The sequence below is a fragment of the Adiantum capillus-veneris genome, chromosome 19, assembly GCF_014529385.1.
Source record: "Adiantum capillus-veneris isolate H3 chromosome 19, ASM1452938v2, whole genome shotgun sequence".
NCBI lineage: Eukaryota > Viridiplantae > Streptophyta > Polypodiopsida > Polypodiales > Pteridaceae > Adiantum > Adiantum capillus-veneris.
Genome location: NC_140949.1, coordinates 39425988 through 39443693, shown reverse-complemented (window position 1 = coordinate 39443693; position 17706 = coordinate 39425988). Strand labels below are relative to the sequence as shown.

Here is a 17706-nt window from a genome sequence, read left to right as displayed (position 1 = left end):
CTCTGCCACTTCCCCTGAACCCCGTCCCCGATGCTCTGGTCTGGTCTCCTGTCTGCAAGTTGTCTCCCATCTATATCCGCTCACCTGTGGCATGGATTGCCCATGGGCTTGACGTGTCTCAGAGTAGAAAATGATGTCTCTCCCTGTGAAACTATCTTTAAAGGCACCTACATCAAGGTGGAGTGACCTATTACAATTCCAGGTTGCCATCTTTAGTGTGGTCCCATAGGTCTCGCACCGTCATGCGGAGCGTCGCTCCAATATCGCGATTAAGGAGAGGAGCTATACAATATCGACGGAGACTACAGCAGAGGATTCGAGCCATACTTTCTCGACGTCCAGAGTGCAGATGACGATCGATCTCTACCATATCTCCCCCCCCCCCCCCCCCCCTTCTCTCATTGTACAACACATTGTACTGGGCACCTTTCGTATTAGCTGGAGCCTCGCACATCCATACAGTCCCAGCTTGTAGTAGTTGTATTTTTTGTTTCAGTTCTTTTTGATTCCAGACATGGTATCAGATTCACTATGTTGTAACAGCTTGGTCTCATAGGTCATTTTGGCCTTTTGAAGACGTTAATGTATCATTTCATTTTATTTTTCTCTCTCCCTCTTGGGGGATTTCAATGCTAGGACTGCCCACCACCAGTCAGTATTCTACGATACCTCAGAGGAGTTGATGGGGGAGCTTGATATTACAGAAATGGGCCTATCTAGATTATCACAGGATGAGGAGCACATCGAGTATGGCAGATACTTGATTGATATGGGGATTCCACATGGATTGGCCTACAACGATTCCCTACAGCTGATGGTTTTACATGCTGTCCACATTGGCATGGCGCTAGTACAATGGATTATGTTATGGCTCCGCCAAGACTCATTCCTTCCTTTCAAGATTTCGTGGTGGGAACTAGACTGGTTGGGGTAGCAGTCGATCATGCTATCTTGTCTTTCACTCTATCGTTCCAGTTCAACACAGCTCCATTGGGAGAGGCCTCCACACATTCGGTATACCTTCACGAGGGAAACGAATCACGTGTACACTGATGAGATATACAGGTAGCTATGCACTCAGGAGCCAGGACGACCACTAGATGAGCTCACCCAGATTCCGACAGAGACGTTGCATGATGCAACATTAGAGGCAGCCTACACGCAGACGATCTGGGAGCATGCCTTAGATACGCACATCCTCATATCGGCTAGAGATTGAGACAAGCAGATTTAGAGGAGTACCCGTTGAGTCTAGGATTTGTCAGGTGTGCCAAATAGAGCCAGAGATAGAGCTACATTACATGTCACTGCCCAGTATACTATGAGATACGAGGCCACTTTCACTGTTATTCAGAGAGGGTTTTGGGCCACTTTCTATAGTCATGAGATACCAGGATCAGAGATGCCTCGGATTATACTTACGGGAGATTCGCAAACACAGAGAGGACCTCTTGAAGAGGGGCACAATGAGAGAGATCCAACGACAGCGAAAGATCATAGATTTCTTTCAGACATAGACAGAGGAGTTCGAGCAGCCCCCATAACATAACAACACCAGAGGTACCAGAGGCATACTACTTGATTGGGCGATAGAGTTGGGGCGGTCCCATCGCCCACGGATGAGAGGGCCCTCTCGATATCGACGCAGACTGCGATATAGGATCCATACCATACTGGCGCAACATAGGAGCCGTCTCGGATACTGATGTATATGTATATGATGCCTCGACTGTAAGAGAGCTCCATTGTATCAGCTCACCCTTTGTCTTCCCTTTGTATCAACTTCACATGTAATCTTTGGTCTCATAGGTCATTTTGGCCTTTTTTTGAAGACGTTAATATTATATTTCATTTTTATCTCTCTCTCTCTCTCTCATCCTCCGTTTCCCCTCCATGGAAGCGAAGAACTTCTTGAAGAAGAGACCGACTCTAAAGAAGACATGCATCTTTCTTGGAGATGACCTCACCCTCTCGCAGATTGCTCTCATATGCAAGAGGTAATGCCGGAAATTAGAGCAGCAAGGGAGAAAGGGAAGATTGCTTTTTAGCGGGATGGAAGGGTGGTGATATTGGAGCGACGCTCTGCATGACGGTGTGATACCTATGGGACCACACTAAAGATGGCAGCCTGGAATTGTAATGGGTAGGTGCCTTTGAGGATAGTTTCACTCTAAGAGACATCATTTTCTATTCTGAGACGCATCAAGCCCCGGGCAATCCATGCCACAGGTGAGCGGATATAGATGGGAGACAGCCTGCAGACAGGAGACCTGATTGGAGCATCGAGGACGGGGCTCAAGGGGAGTGGCAGTTTTATTCAAGGAGGAGTTGCAGCCATTGATATATATAGCGCGCAGGGATGAGCAGGCTAGGTATATGTGGGTGAGGCTCAGGGCAGAAAGAGGCAGATACCTCTACATTGCTATTTGTTACTTTCCCCCTGATACGTCAGTATATGCATCACCTAGAGGACATTCCCCCTTTACTATTTTGGATAATGACATATGGGAGTTTTCCAAGGATGGTGACATTATCATACTAGGGGACTTCAATGCTAGGACTGCCCTTCACCAGACAATATTTTATGATACTTCCGAGGAGATGCTTAGGGAGCTGGACGTTACAGAGATGGGCCTATCCTGGCTATCACAGGATGAGTACACTGAGTATGGCACATACTTGATAGATATGGGAACTGCACATAGATTGGCCATTTTGAATGGCCTACTTTCGACAAGTGGAGGTTTTACATGCTTTCCACATCGACATGGTGCTAGTACAGTGGATTATGTTATGGCCTAGCCAGTCTCATTCCATTCTTTCAAGATTTCATGGTGGGCACTAGGCTAGTTGGAGTAGCAGTTGATCATGCTATCTTGTCTTTCACTCTTACGTTTCAGTTCAGCACAGCTCCATTAGGAGAGGTCCCCACATACACTTGGTATACCTTTGTGAGGGAGACGGATTCTGTGTATATGGATGAGATATACACAGGCAGCTATGCACTCAGGAGCTGGGACAGCCAGTAGATGAACTCACTCAGATATTGATAGAGACGCTCCATGATGCACCATCATAGGCATACCCCCACAACCAGCCTACACTGAGACGATCTGGGAGCATGCCCCTGAACACTTGGTATTATGAGAAGTGTAGAGAGACGAGGATCAAATTACAGAGGGAAGTGCTCATAGGCATTACCACACATAGACAGTCACGGATTATCTTTCGCTGCCTAGTGCGATGAAAGAAAAGGGCTTATCTATCTCAGCTAGAGTGGGATCTGTATCAGCTATTTATGAGTTAAGACTCAGGCGAAGCATGGAGGCTATTCCACGAGCATTCACCACCACCAAAGGTCACCTCCACAGAGACATGGGGGGAATATGCAACATCTCTCTACACAACATCAGGGCAACCACCTTTGTCGGACCCACTAGAGACATGCCCTGTGACATGTACTTTCTTTACTGCCGAGAGGGTAAGGAAAGCCATTGACAGGATGAAGACAAGGAGAGCACATGATCATGATGGTCTAGTAGCAGAGCACTTCATCCATGCCAGAGATATGCTTGCAGAGCTTCTTGCTATGATGTTTCATCGAGCCATGTATGAAGGCTTTCCTGAGACTTGGAGTATGTCTACAATTGTGCCTCTTTTCAAGTCTGGAGACCATGATTCTCGGGAATTATCGCACCATCATGGTTGGTCACACACTGGCTAGGCTGTATGCATCCGTTCTTGAGCAGGAGCTGAGTAGATGGGCAGAGCGAGAGGGCATACGAGCACTAGGGCAAGCAGGATTCAGGAGAGGTTCTCCACTCTTGACCAGATTCTGACACTCAGAGCTATTATTGAGGAGGGTAGACACCATGGCAAGAGGATCTATTGTAGCTTTGTGGATTTCCGCAAAGCTTTTGACACAGTGCCGAGAGCCAGACTTATATGCAGACTACAGGAAATGGGTGTGCCTATAGAGCTGATATGGGGTATTTTGGCTTTTATACAGGACTGAGGGAATGGTGACATGGTCCACTCCACTATTGGAGTGAAGCAGGGGTGCCCCCTATCTCCGACTCTTTTTGGGATGTATATGGATGAGTTTTCAGACTATGTAGAGCGTCAAGGAGACAGAGGGGCTCAGCTAGCAGGGACATGTATTCCGTTGTTACTATGTGCTGATGATATTGTGTTTTTTCTAACTCTCCAGAGGGGATGCAACGTCATTTAGATGCTTTGCATACATTTGCTCGTGACAATGGATTGTCTGTCAACCTTGGGAAAACCAAGGTTATGGTGTTCAACACCACACCACAGAGGGGCAGGAGGTCAGCACCCACATTTACGTATGGCCAGGAGACTGTGGAGTACACAGATGCATATACCTCTCTTGGGGTAGTTTTCGGTGGACCGGTGTTTTCACTGGGGAGAACATCAAAGACTAGACTGCCGAGAGCCTATGCAGCCTTGGGAGGACTGGAGAGGATGTGTTCGTAAGTTCAGTTTCAGGAACCGCGAACAAAGCTTTGGCTTTTTGACACTCTAGTGACTTCAGCTATGCTCTACGGAGTTCAGGTATGGGGACCCTAAGTAGACCATCATGGGAAATCTGGCAGCACAGATGGATGAGATATATGGAGAGGCCTTTGGTCTCTATGATCGCTGAGATGATTTGGGCTAAGGCCTTAGTGCCGCATGAGATTATCCGAGCCGAGCTACCCCGCATAGCTCACTGGTGGCGATTGGTCCGTTGAGAGTGGCATCACGTAGGCTAGAGATTGAGATCGGGAGACATACTGGTGTCCCCAGAGAGGAGCGAGTCTGCAGAGCATGCACAGAGGAGGTGGAGAGTGAGGAGCATTTTGTGTGTCGATGCAGCGCATATACTGAGATCAGAGGCAAGTATGAGGCCTTATTCAGAGAGCAGCCCACTCTCCGAGAAATCATGGACTCCAGAGATCAAAGACAGCTAGGGAGTTTCTTACTAGATATACAGAGCCACCGGGACATACTACTACAGACACACGCAGTACACAGACAGAGGGGAGACAATTGCAACTCACAGACTTCTTTCAGAGGGTTACAGTCGGCCCCTCATCCGACACTCAGAGGGGAGTGACACTCCCTCAGGCCGAGGTGAGCCGATCTAGACGACGACCACGAGTCATTGGCTATAGGGGTGCGAGCCTCCACCATCGACATATTGAGGAGATTTGGGCCCGAGAGCGACGTGCCATTGAGGAGCGAGTGGCTCAGATGAGGGCCGACCTGCAGCTTTCATCCACAGCCCTAGCACTAGTCCCGCCCATGTACCACATATTACACCTCCCCATTAGTACAGGATGGAGCTAGATAGCTTGATGCACTCTCATGATTGTACTACCCTGATCATATAGGCATGCATATATCCTTAGAGATAGAGCTCCATCCCTCCTCAGATATCCCCTGGACATATCACCATCACCATCTTCAGTACATCACTACTTATTACACCCCCCATTAGTACACGATGGAGCTAGATAGCTTGATGCACTCTTATGATTGTACTACCCTGAGCATATAGACATGCATATATCCTTAGAGATAGAGCTCCATCCCTCCTCAGATATCCCCTGGACATATCACCATCACCATCTTCAGTACATCACTACTTAGTTTCAGTTTTAGTTCAGTTTTGTATCAGTTTTACTTCGTTTGTCTTCCCGATAGACGGATGACATACACACCATGTATATTTGATTTGTCTCATAGGCCGATTTCGGCCTGACATAGACGTAAAAAATCTTTCTTTCTCTCTCTCTCTCTCTCTCTCTCTCTCTCTCTCTCTCTCTCTCTCTCTCTAACCTTGGTAAAACCAAGGTCATGGTATTTAATACCACCCCACAATGGATCAGGAGGTCAGCACCCGCATTCACATACGGGCAAGAGATAGTGGAGTATACACATGCTTACACTTACCTTGGAGTGGTTTTTAGTGGGCCAGCATTTTCATTGAGGAGGGTAGCAGAGACTAGATTGACCAGAGTCCATGCAACATTGGGTAGATTGGAAAGGATGTGTTCACAGGTTCAGTTTCAGGAGCCTCGGACGAAGCTCTAGCTCTGACACTCTGGTGGCTTCTGCATTGCTTTATGGAGCTGAGATTTGGGGACCTTCATTGGATCATCACGGGAGGAAAGGCCGCAGTGATGGATGGGGGGACACGGAGAAGCCTCTGTCTCTATGATCTCGCGAATCATTAGAGCCAAGGCCTCAGTACCACGTGCTATTGTCCGAGCAGAGCTAGCTACCCCCCCACTAGTGGTTGAGGCGCTCACCAAATCTGTCTCCTTCATACGCCGCATGTGGGAACTTCCCAGAGACAGATATGCTCGCCTTGCACTTGAGTCCTCTCGACAGTTAGCCATGCAGGGAGATACAACATGCTGGCATGGGGAGATGACATCATGGTTTCAGGCGCATGGGTTCAGCATAGACAGATTGCCTCCCTTCCAGTACTCACTGGATGCACCCTCTCTGACTCTTACACAGTCCGAGATCACTAGGCTCATCTGCCAAGACTTGACTCAGCTAGACACTAGGAGGACATGGATACAGCCAGCACAGGAGCTGGGCACAAAGATGGCTTTCTATAGAGAGCATCTTCTCCAGCTTGTAGGATGGTTTTGTGACGAGGCCTAGATACATGGACACCCACTTGTCTCATGGGATACGATGTGCTATTGGCCAGATACGCACATCTTCACACCAGCTACGGATCGAGATTGGGAGATACAGCGGAGTACCAGCAGAGGGTAGGACATGCCCCCTGTGTGACATCGAGCTTGAGACAGAGTTGCACTACACATGCCACTGCCCTGTCTACTACGAGATACGAGGCCGCTTCCATTGCTTGTTCAGAGAGGGCTTTGGACCATTCTTTCGAGTCATGCGGTACGAGGATCAAAGATGCCTAGGTTTGTTTTTGCTTGGGCTGCGCAGACACAGAGAGAGCGTGATGAGAGGAGAGGCTAGCCAGTCTCAGAGACAGATCACAGACTTCTTTAGAGCTGCCACTGGACACCTGGAGGAGTTACTACCACAGCAAAGCTCATCGCCACACACAAGATGCACACTGATCGACCGAGCGACTGAGTTGGGGAGATCCAGACGCCCACGATTGCGGAGGACTACACAACATCGACGGAGGCTGCATTAGAGGATTCGGATCACTTTGGCCCGACATGCACGATGCCCAGTCAGACTACTGACCATGGAAGAGATTGATGAGATCCGCTAGCGACCGGTGCTGGATCTCTTGTGATCTAGCTATCCTAGCTAGCTGCTTAGTTCACACCTAGCAGTTTAGAATTCCATAGTACTTTATTTTGTCATTCTGTCATTTTGTTACTCTGACTTCGTATCAGATCCACCACATTGTAACTTTCTAGTCTCATAGGTCACTTTGGCCTTTTGAAGATGTTAATATAACATTTCATTTCATTTCATCTCTCTCTCTCTCTCTCTCTCTCTCTCTCTCTCTCTCTCTCTCTCTCTCTCTCTCTCTCTCTGTGGTCTCATAGGTCACTTTGGCCTTTTGAAGACGTTAATATAACATTTCATTTCTCTCTCTCTCTCTCTCTCTCTCTCTCTCTCTCGCGCATTCACATTCCGCCCCCTGCGCACACCCTAGTCGCCAGCCTCTGCGCCTGCCCTCAGTCCTGCCTCTCTTCGTGCTGCCCACTTCCCGCACGCTGTCCTCTGCCGCTTCCAGCCCGCCATGCGCTGCCCTCGCTACCCACTGCCCGCACGCTGTCTTCTGTCGCTTCCAGCCCGCAACGTGCTGCCCGCTGACCCCTTTCGCTCGCTGCCATCTTGCCCGCCTCTCTCTCTCTCTCTCTCTCTCTCTCTCTCTCTCTCTCTCTCTCTCTCTCTCTCTCTCTCTCTCTCTAGCCATGCCTACCCGCCACCTTCCTCGCGAGCGCCACCCCACTGCGCAGCCCCTACACCCCCTGTAGCTGCCCACGCGCCACCCTTGTGGCTGCCTACGCGCTGCTGCTGCTCTCATCCGCTGCTGCTGTTTCATCCCCTGCGCACGCCACTGCTGCGGCTGCGGCTGTTGCTGCACCCGTTGTGGCTGCCCTGCTGCGATTGCACAGTGCCAAGAGTGTAGCACCTGCCGCTGCCTCACTGCACCAGGCCCGCTGTCTCACTGCCGCATGTTTCCCCACCTATGCAATCAGTGCACATTAATCAAAGGGTATCCAGAAGCGGTCGAACAGTGAGCTCATCGCCTTTTAAATCAATGCCGAAGGACACGCCCCCCAAGGATTCAAGGGACACGACGATCACATGTACTACACAGGACATTTGGGGACTGCTACTATCTATCCAAGAACATGTACGACAACAGAATGAGGTTATTTCACGCCAAAATGAAGACCTCAAGAACCTGACACTACGCAACCAAGAGTTGGATCATACCATTGCACTGCAAGCTCTGAAGCTTCAACAACAAGAAGACACCCTAAAAACACTGCAAACTCAAGTGCTGGAACAAGGCAGTCACATAACACAGGTCACCAATAATGTAACCGATGCACGGGAGGGGTCTCCTCCATCTTGGGCACAGATAGTGAAACAAGAGAGGACAATGGGACACAAGACAGGAGAGATGTATACGTATGAGAGTATGTATACGCATGAGGATTCTACCGAATACAAGGAAAGGGAGAAAAGATCCCAAAACATTGTGATACGAGGCATGCCAGAACCTGAGGGGGAAACAGTCATGTCATTGAACGTAGACGTTACCATCCTGTTAGTAGAAAAGCTTGATATGTAAGATGCAGGGGTATATGGGGCACATAGAGTGGGTCAGAAGAAGACTGATGCTCATAAGGCAATTGTATGCAGAATGTTGGATGCTCGCAAAAGGGCCATAATTTTGGAAACTGCACGCTTCTACTTGAAAGGCACTCAGTACTATGTAAGTGAAGATAGAACACTGACACAACAGGCAGCAAGAAGGAAAGCATATGAGGAACGTCTCAAGGAGAAAAAACCAGCATCACCGCCTAAAAATGCATTGGGGCACGCGACCCATGGGATCACGACCATACAGGTAACAAGCTGGAATTGTAGAGGTTTCCCATGGCATAAGGGAGAAGGGCTGGTGGATATTCTACCACAAGCTGACATACTCTTCCTATTGGAAACATGGGAACAAAACACATGCAGGCTGACGGACATTAGTGGATATATCAAGCACTCCGTACGGTGGAATGGTACCAAAATGAGAGGACAAGGAGGTGTAGCTGTAATGTATAAGGAAGAGCTTCAAAAGATGGTTCAGGTATGCAAGATCGATGACCACAAGCGCTATATATGGGTTAAGGTTTGCTCATCAAAAGGATTGATCTTTGTTGCAGGATGCTATATCCCGCATCGAGAGTCACCTTTTTATGACACAAACCAGCTATCCAAAAATGACCCCTTTGCTGACCTATGTACAGACATTGTAATATATGCACAAGAGGGAGCAGTTGTCCTTCTTGGGGATTTGAATGCCCGGATTGGAAACACACAGGTACAATTGACAGACCATTCAATGCATCCTGCGGATAAGAATGGGGAACTTATACTTGGTTCTATGTGGGATAGATGTTCAAGTGATAACATCATGAATGCACAGGGGTCAGCCATGATAAGTATGATGAACTCAATGCAGCTTGTAGCCATGAATGGTGCGGATAAGTTCGTACACTCTGGATCATACACTTGCTACACGGCAAATCATGGGAGGAGTACAAATGATTATGCCTTGGTGAGATACGATGCATTGGAATTGGTCCATAGTTTTGAAGTGGGTAGCAAGCTACCAACCTCCGACCATACCCCAATTCATAGATGCCTACACATGCCCGGTATGCCTATTGTCAACACAATGAATACACCAAATTGGTCGTACAAAATGCAACTCACGAAGAAAGAGGACTATGCTAGTCTCTTAGATAGCTTACTGTTTGACCGGAACATGCCTTGTGACATTGAAGAGACGTGGAAGATCTTCCGACATGCAATGGAGGAAGCGGCAAAAATTACTATGGGCAAGTATTAAAATGGTAAACAGACCAGGAAGGGTTTACCTCATAATCCTTCGTTTGATGCAGAATGCAAGGAGGCCAAACGCAAGATGAGAGGCTTAGCACAACACTCAACTGAATGGGAATGGGCTTCTAGAGAATACAATGCACTCAAGAGGAAAAAGAGACGCATGTATGAATTCTCAAAAGAACAACTAGACCTCAGCAGGTTCAAGAAAGAGCCAAAGAAGGCTTGGCGTAACATGAAGGGGAAGAAAGGGGATGTGATGGGAGATTTCAGCCTAAATGAAATGTATGCTTATGTACAAACTTTGTATGCCCCGTCGAGGACTCAAGAGGCGATATACACAAGGGCTCAGGTCGAACATCCAAAGCCCATCACCTTCCAGGCAGTCATTAAAGGCCTCAAAAGCCTGGCGAATGGGAAAGCAGCTGACACATTACATCTTACCTCTGAAATGCTGAAATGGTCAGGTATTGAGGCTAAGAAATGGATACACCATATGATGAATCAAGCAATCAACCAATACTTACCCCAAGATTGGCAAGAAAACTGGGTGAAAGCGCTCTTTACAGGAGGTGACCGCAATTTGCTCACTAATTATCGCACCATCATGGTGAGCTCATGTATGGCAAAACTATTTGGAAGCATTATTGAGAAAGATCTTAGCACATGGGCTGAAAATAACGGGAAACGTACCATTGGACAAGGAGGATTTAGAGCCCGCCACAGCACGATAGACCACCTTATCACACTCCGGGTCTTGATGGATGAAACCAGGCTAAAAGGAAAAACCTTGTATTGTTGTTTTGTGGACTTCACGAAAGCGTTTGACACAGTACCCCGTCAAGGGCTATGGTCACGTATGGAAACTCTGGGAGTTCCTATGCATCTCAGGGCAGCAGTGGGACGCCTCTACCAAGAGGTCAGATGTAAACTCAAGACAAACACAGGTTTCTCACAAGAGTTCAGGAGCACTATGGGAGTTAAACAAGGATGCCCTTTGTCACCTACGCTTTTTGGACTATGCATAGATGAGCTTGATGATTTCATTAACAAGGCTATGGGAGAGGGGGGAGATCACCCTAGCATTGGTACTTTCACGCTTCTGCTCCTCATATATGCCGACAATGTGGTTCTCTTTGCCTACAAGGCCCTCCTTCTACAGAAACTTTTGGATGCAGTACATGCATTTTGCAATGCAACGGGCTTGTCAGTCAATGTAGCCAAAACAAAGGTTATGTCAGTCCACACATGTAGAAATGAGAATAAGCCCATCATCACGTATGACGGGCAAACACTCCAAGCGGTTGAGAGGTTCAAGTAGTTGGGCATCTATGTACCTTCAAACCATGCATGGGGAAGTTGCGCGCAAAATAGAATTGATGCAGGACAAGCGAAATACTATGAATTTGAGAACATGTGCAAGCAAAGTGTCACAAGGCGATGGGAATCAAGTCTCTAGCATTTGATGTATGCGTGGACCAAACAATACTTTACGGTGTAGAGGTATGGGGGGAGAGTATCCCCGCTAGCACTTGGAATGACATTGAAAAGATACAGAAAAAATTCCTATGTAGACACATGGGGATCAAAACTACCACCCCATACTCAGTGATGCTTTTGGAGACAGGCAAGAGACCCTTGGAAATGCAAGCCTTACAGAGGGTACACAAATACCTCATGAAAGTTAAGATGATGCCGGAGAGCCGTCTACCCCACATGGCATGGCAAGCCGGATGTAAACCGCAAAAGAATTACAAGAGTAAATTTCTCACATCCAGTCTTGTAGAAGACATACGGAAATGGTTCTCTAGATGGAATGTGGGAGACCATGTGGACATGCACATAGAGGAAGGCACTGAACATGAGCATGGGCTGAATTTTGACAGAAGCATACTTGAAGCCCTACACACTAGATGGAGTACAGCAGTACACAGGTCCAAATTTGAATACTACGGCAAACACATCAATACACGATATTGGGAGACCTACAAGACTGGGGACACCCAGATGCATATCAGGACACCTATGTCCCACCGGGCAAGACGGGCCATTACTTTGATGCGGACGCGATCACACATGATCAAGATTGAAACGGGAGGGTGGCTGAATATTAAGGAAAATAGAAGGACATGCACACAATGCAATTTAAACAAAGTGGAAAGCGAGGCCCATGTCACCATCGAGTGCCCATCATACGCACACATCAGTGCTGATTTCCCATTGCTATTGCAAGGAGATGTCACCTTTGAGGAGCTTCTCTCTCGGACACACCCCTCCCCAGTAGCTTTAGGCATCTACTTTGCCAAAGTATTGGATCATCACACAACACTAACACACAAGAAAGCTACTAGCCCACTACCCCCTCTACACACATGAGGGGAGCCTCTTGTAGATTTTATTTTTTTTGTGGTCCCATGGGTCATTTTGGCTCCCCGAGGACGTAAATACAACATCATCATCATCTCTCTATCTATCTATCTCTACCAGAGATTAGAGCGGCAAGGGAGAAGGGAAAGATAGCCTTCTACAGAGATGGACGGGTGGTGGTTTTAGAGCGGTGCACTGCATGACGGTGCGAGACCTATGGGACCGCATTGAAGATGGCTACCTGGAATTGTAATGGGTCTATGAGGTTGGACATGGGTGCATTTGAGGACAGTTTCAAAGACAAGGATATTGTATTCTTCTCAGAGACTCATCACGCCCCTGGAGTAGCACTGCTATTCAGAGAGGAACTACGAAGAGATGATCATGCTTGATATATGTGGGTGAGACTGAGAGCTGACACAAGTCGATTCCTATATATTGCCATATGTTACTTTCCTCCTAGTACATCATCAGTGTATGCTACATCTAGAGGACAGTCGCTTTTCTCTATACTAGATGATGAAATATGGGAGTTTTCTAGGGATGGTGATATCATTCTCCTAGGGGACTTCAATGCTAGAACGGGCAACTCGCAGACAGTCTTCTACGACACTTTCGATGAGATGCTTAGAGAGCTGGATGTGGGTGAGTTGGGACTTGACTCTCAGATGACAGAGAGCAGACGGAGTATGGGAGATACCTCATGGAAATGACGACTACACATGGATTAGCCATACTTATTGGCTTACAACGATTTCCTGGAGTAGCCGGTTTCACATGCTTTCCACACAGACATGGGGCCAGTACAATGGATTATGTTATGACACAATCGAGCTTTGTCCCCTGCATTCAGGATTTCACGAGAAGAGTAGCAGAGACTAGACTAACTAGAGCTGGTGCGGCTCTGGGAGGAATGGAGAGGACGTGTTCGCGGGTTCAATTCCAGGAACCTAGGACAAAGTTATGGCTCTTTGATACTTTGGTTGCCTCTACTATGTTATATAGGGTGCAGGTTTGGGGACCTTCTGTAGGCCAGGATGGTTGGAGGCGTATGGAGAAGCTCCTGGTATCTATGATCTCTCGGCTGATTAGAGCCAAGGCTTCCGTACCGCATGATATCATTCGAACGGAATTAGCTGCCCACCCATGGAGATTGAGGCGCTTACCAGATCAGTCTCCTTTGTACACAGTCTGTGGGATACTACCAGAGACAAATCAAATACGCCAGGGTGGCTGTAGAGTCCTCCAGACAATTAGCTCTTAATGGGGATACATCATGCTGGTATGCACAGATGGCATCATGGTTTCAGACACATGGTTTCACCATGGATAGGTTGCCTTCTTTTCCATACTCTCTACAGGCACCCTTGAGGTCTCTAACGCGGGTAGAGATTAATAAGCTCATTTTTCAGGATCTAATCCAGCCGGACACGAGGAGGACATGGATAGAGCCGATATAGGAGTTGGGCACAAAGATGGCTTTCTATAGAGAGCATCTTCTCCACCTCACGGGGATTGGGTTTGTGATTCGACCTAGCTATATGGACACGCATCTTTCTCACGGCTTGTGTTGTGCCATTGGCCAGATACGCACGTCCTCACATCAGCTCGAGATTGAGACTGGCAGATTCAGAGAGACACCAACAGATAGCAGGATATGCCGCTTATGCCATCTAGAGCCAGAGACAGAGGTACATTACATATGTCATTGCACAATGTACTATGAGATACGAGGCCGTTTTCATTGTCTATTCAGAGAAGGTTTTGGGCCTCTATCTAGGGTTATGAGTTATGAGGATCAGAGATGTCTTGGGCTATATCTACTTGAGTTACACAGGCATAGAGAAACTTTACTGAGGAGAGCTCAAGAAAGACAACCCCAGAGACAGATACAGATTTCTTTACACTAGATATTGTACACCCAGAAGAACAGACAGAGGAGCAACCAACAGTGGAGAGGTCTGCCCGCACTACTGGCATTCTCATAGACCGAGCATTGGAGCTAGGGAGATCTAGACGACCCCGATGGAGAAGAGGAGCTACACAGTTTCAAAGGAGGCTACAACAAAGGATTCGAGCCATACTTTTTCGTCGTCCAAAGTGCAGATGAAGATGGACCTCTACTTCCCTCCCATATTGTCTACACATTGTACTGCTTAGTTCACACATTTCACGCCTTTCACCTTTCACACCTATCAGCTTAGCTTAGGATTCCGCAGTATTTATATTTTGATACATATTTTGTTATCCTAGTTTAATTTATTTTGTTAATCTGATTTTGTATCATATACACCGCATTGTAACTTTCTGGTCTCATAGGTCACTTTGGCCTTTTGAAGATGTTAATATAACATTTCATTTCATTCTCTCTCTCTCTCTCTCTCTCTCTCTCTCTCTCTCTCTCTCTCCTTCATGCACCGCATGTGGGAACTCCCTAGAGACAGATATGCACGCCTTGCACTTGAGTCCTCTCGACAGTTCGCCGTGCAGGGAGATACAACATGCTGGTATGGGGAGATGACGTCATGGTTTCAGGCGCATGGGTTCAGCATAGACAGATTGCCTCCTTTCCAGTACTCACTGGATGCGCCCTCACTGACTCTTACACAGTCCGAGATCACCAGGCTGATTCGCCAGGACTTGACCCAGCTAGACACCAAGAGGACATGGATACAGTCAGTACAGGAGCTGGGCACGAAGATGGTTTCTACAGAGAACATCTCCTCCAGCTTACGGAGGATGGTTTTGCGATGAGGCCCAAATACATGGACACTCACCTGTCTCATGGGGTGCGATGTGCTATTGGTCAGATACGCACATCTTCACACCAGCTGTGCGGATCGAGATTGGGAGATACAACGGAGTACCAGCAGAGGCCAGGACATGCCCCCTGTGTGACATCGAGCCTGAGATAGAGTTGCACTACACATGCCACTGCCCCGTCTACTACAAGATACGAGGTCGCTTCCATTGCTTTTTCAGAGAGGGCTTTGGACGATTCTCTAGAGTCATGCTGTACGAGGATCAGAGATGCCTGGGTTTGTTTTTGGTTGAGCTTCGCAGACACAGAGAGAGCTTGATGAGAGGAAAGATTAGCCAGTCTCAGAGACAGATCACAGACTTCTTTAGAGCTGCCACTGGACACCCGGAGGAGTTACTACCACAGCAAAGTTCGTCGCTTTACACCAGAGGCATACTGATCGAACGAGCGACTGAGCTGGGGAGATCCACACGCCCACGACTGCGGAGGACTACACAACATCGACAGAGGCTGCATCAGAGGATCTAGGTCACTTTGGCTCGACATGCACAACGCGCGGTCAGACTACTGACCACGGAGGAGATTGATGAGATCCGCCAACGACCGATGCTGGATCTCCTATGATCTACCTATCCCAGCTAGCTGTTTTAGCTGCATAGTCCACACCCAGCAGTCTAGGATTCCATATATTTTATTTTGTCATTTTTGTCATTTTGTCATCTTGTTACTCTGACTTTGTATCAGATCCACCACATTGTAACTTTCTGGTCTCATAGGTCACTTTGGCCTTTTGAAGACGTTAATATAACATTTCATTTCATTTCATTTCTCTCTCGTGATCTAGCTATCCCAGCTAGCTGCTGGCCGACTTCGGCCTCTGATAGGTGTAAAAAGATCGATCTTTCTTTCTTTCTTTCTCGTTCTCTTTGTGTCCATCCACAAGGTATAGCCTGTATAGGCACTTAATAATATTCATCCATATTTGAAGAGGAAAGTGAAACAGCCAAGAACAGTATTCAGGCAGGGAAAGATAATTACATAACAAAATAAGCAGCGTAATTCTGTAGTCTACAAATTAACATCTCTCTATTGTATTTTCTGTTCCACACTTTGAGCTCTGCACTTGCCTTCGTTTCCGATTGGGCTGATCTTTGCAACTTTTACAAGTATAGCTTTCACCACCTGAAGTTGTCGCGCGTTAGCACAGAGCTGTACAATTGCCAAGCAAAGTCTTACCGTGGCAAGAATTACCTGGCAAGGTCTGCTCAATTTCGAGACAAGCAGCATGGAAATGTGTGTCACAGACCTTGCAATTGACCTAAAGACAGTTCAGAAAGAGGAAAGACAGATTTACTGACTGTTCAAATTATAAATGATAAAGTTCGGCTGAGTCATGCTGACCATGTAGCCGTAAGGAGGCATATTGCAGAGACATTGATTTGCTGAAGCTGGCACAAAAGCCTTTTTTTTGCATGGTTTGGGCTCTGCTTTAGGAACTGAAGAGCATCTCAGTCGACCATCAGATATGGAACCCTTTTTCCCACTAACAGAGTGTTGATTTGGGATGTCCATTTCAGGTCTCGTTTCGTAAGCACCATGCGAAGGCAATCCCTCCTTTCGAACATTTATGTTGGAAGAGGGTTCAGAATAATGGATATGAAGGAGTGTTTTGTTCCAGAACTCAGATCCTGCTAATAACAACAATATCGTAGACTGCTTAAGACCTCAACAGAAGAAAAGCACAACAGGTTTTTTTAACCTGCCTGAATTTCCTTCCAGCTTTTGAAGAGATTGTGTATCTTTGGGTTGTTCTATCTGTACGGCGCTATCTGACACTCTGACTAAACATTCTGTTTGAGTCAGTTATCACATTACAGACGTCCTTCTCATTCAGGCTTCAGAAGGTTAAAACTTACCTCCTTCGTCATGGTGTTTCTCCAGTACAGAATCATGGTTTATATTGTTACTTTTCCCGTTGCTGGCGAGGACTGTCCTTCCCTGTTCTAGCATAGAAGCTACCAGCGGCTGAGAGGCAGGGTGTGTCTCATCTTCTTGATCAACGTCCATCACATGCTCAAAGGGTTGGTCTTTTTCAATGAGCTCTTTTATTGGTTCCTGGGGTACTAGGTGCTTTAGTTGTGCTTCTAAGGTTAGATGCTCCTGCTGCTGTTGCTCATCAGCTTCACAGTTCTCTTGTTCAAGTTCAGGTTTATCTAGTCTTGAGAGAGGGTCCATCTCAGGTAGCTTGGAGCATTCTGGCAGGATAGATTGTAGATTGCAAGTTGATTTATCCTGCTCCTCTACCTGCTCAACACCCCAAGGTTCTGCCCTACCACTCTCTGATCGAACCAGTTTTGAAGGAGCCCAGAAATTGGCGACCTGTGAAGGAGGTTGTTCCTCAGACACCAGATCTGGTCTTTCCCTATGCTGTCCATCAAATTCCTACACAGAAACATCATCCTTATGCTTTTTTGTTTATTCTAGAA

The 17706-nt window shown here is 47.2% G+C and overlaps 2 protein-coding genes across 5 annotated transcripts in view; one reads left to right on the top strand and one right to left on the bottom strand.

The window, feature by feature from the left end:
• Positions 1–2432: 2432 nt before the first annotated feature.
• Positions 2433–8835, top strand: LOC147433868 (uncharacterized). The gene has a single exon (XM_086490497.1). The coding sequence runs from the start codon at positions 8213–8215 to the stop codon at positions 8822–8824; it is 612 nt and encodes a 203-aa protein (XP_086346623.1). The 5' UTR covers positions 2433–8212; the 3' UTR covers positions 8825–8835.
• Positions 8836–16239: 7404 nt separating this feature from the next.
• LOC147433867 (uncharacterized) overlaps positions 16240–17706 on the bottom strand; it is a 145914-nt gene continuing 144447 nt past the window's right edge. Inside the window, exons 13-17 of one of the 4 annotated variants that reach the window (XM_086490493.1) lie at positions 17137–17662; positions 16984–17061; positions 16622–16908; positions 16472–16538; positions 16240–16402 (exon numbers count right to left, since the gene is read on the bottom strand). In XM_086490493.1, coding sequence (XP_086346619.1) covers positions 16296–16402; positions 16472–16538; positions 16622–16908; positions 16984–17061; positions 17137–17662 — 1065 coding nt within the window. In that variant the 3' untranslated portion in view covers positions 16240–16295. Of the gene's footprint in view, positions 16403–16471; positions 16539–16621; positions 17062–17136; positions 17663–17706 lie in introns of those variants that run through there. The other 3 variants (XM_086490494.1, XM_086490496.1, XM_086490495.1) reach the window with 3 other exon arrangements.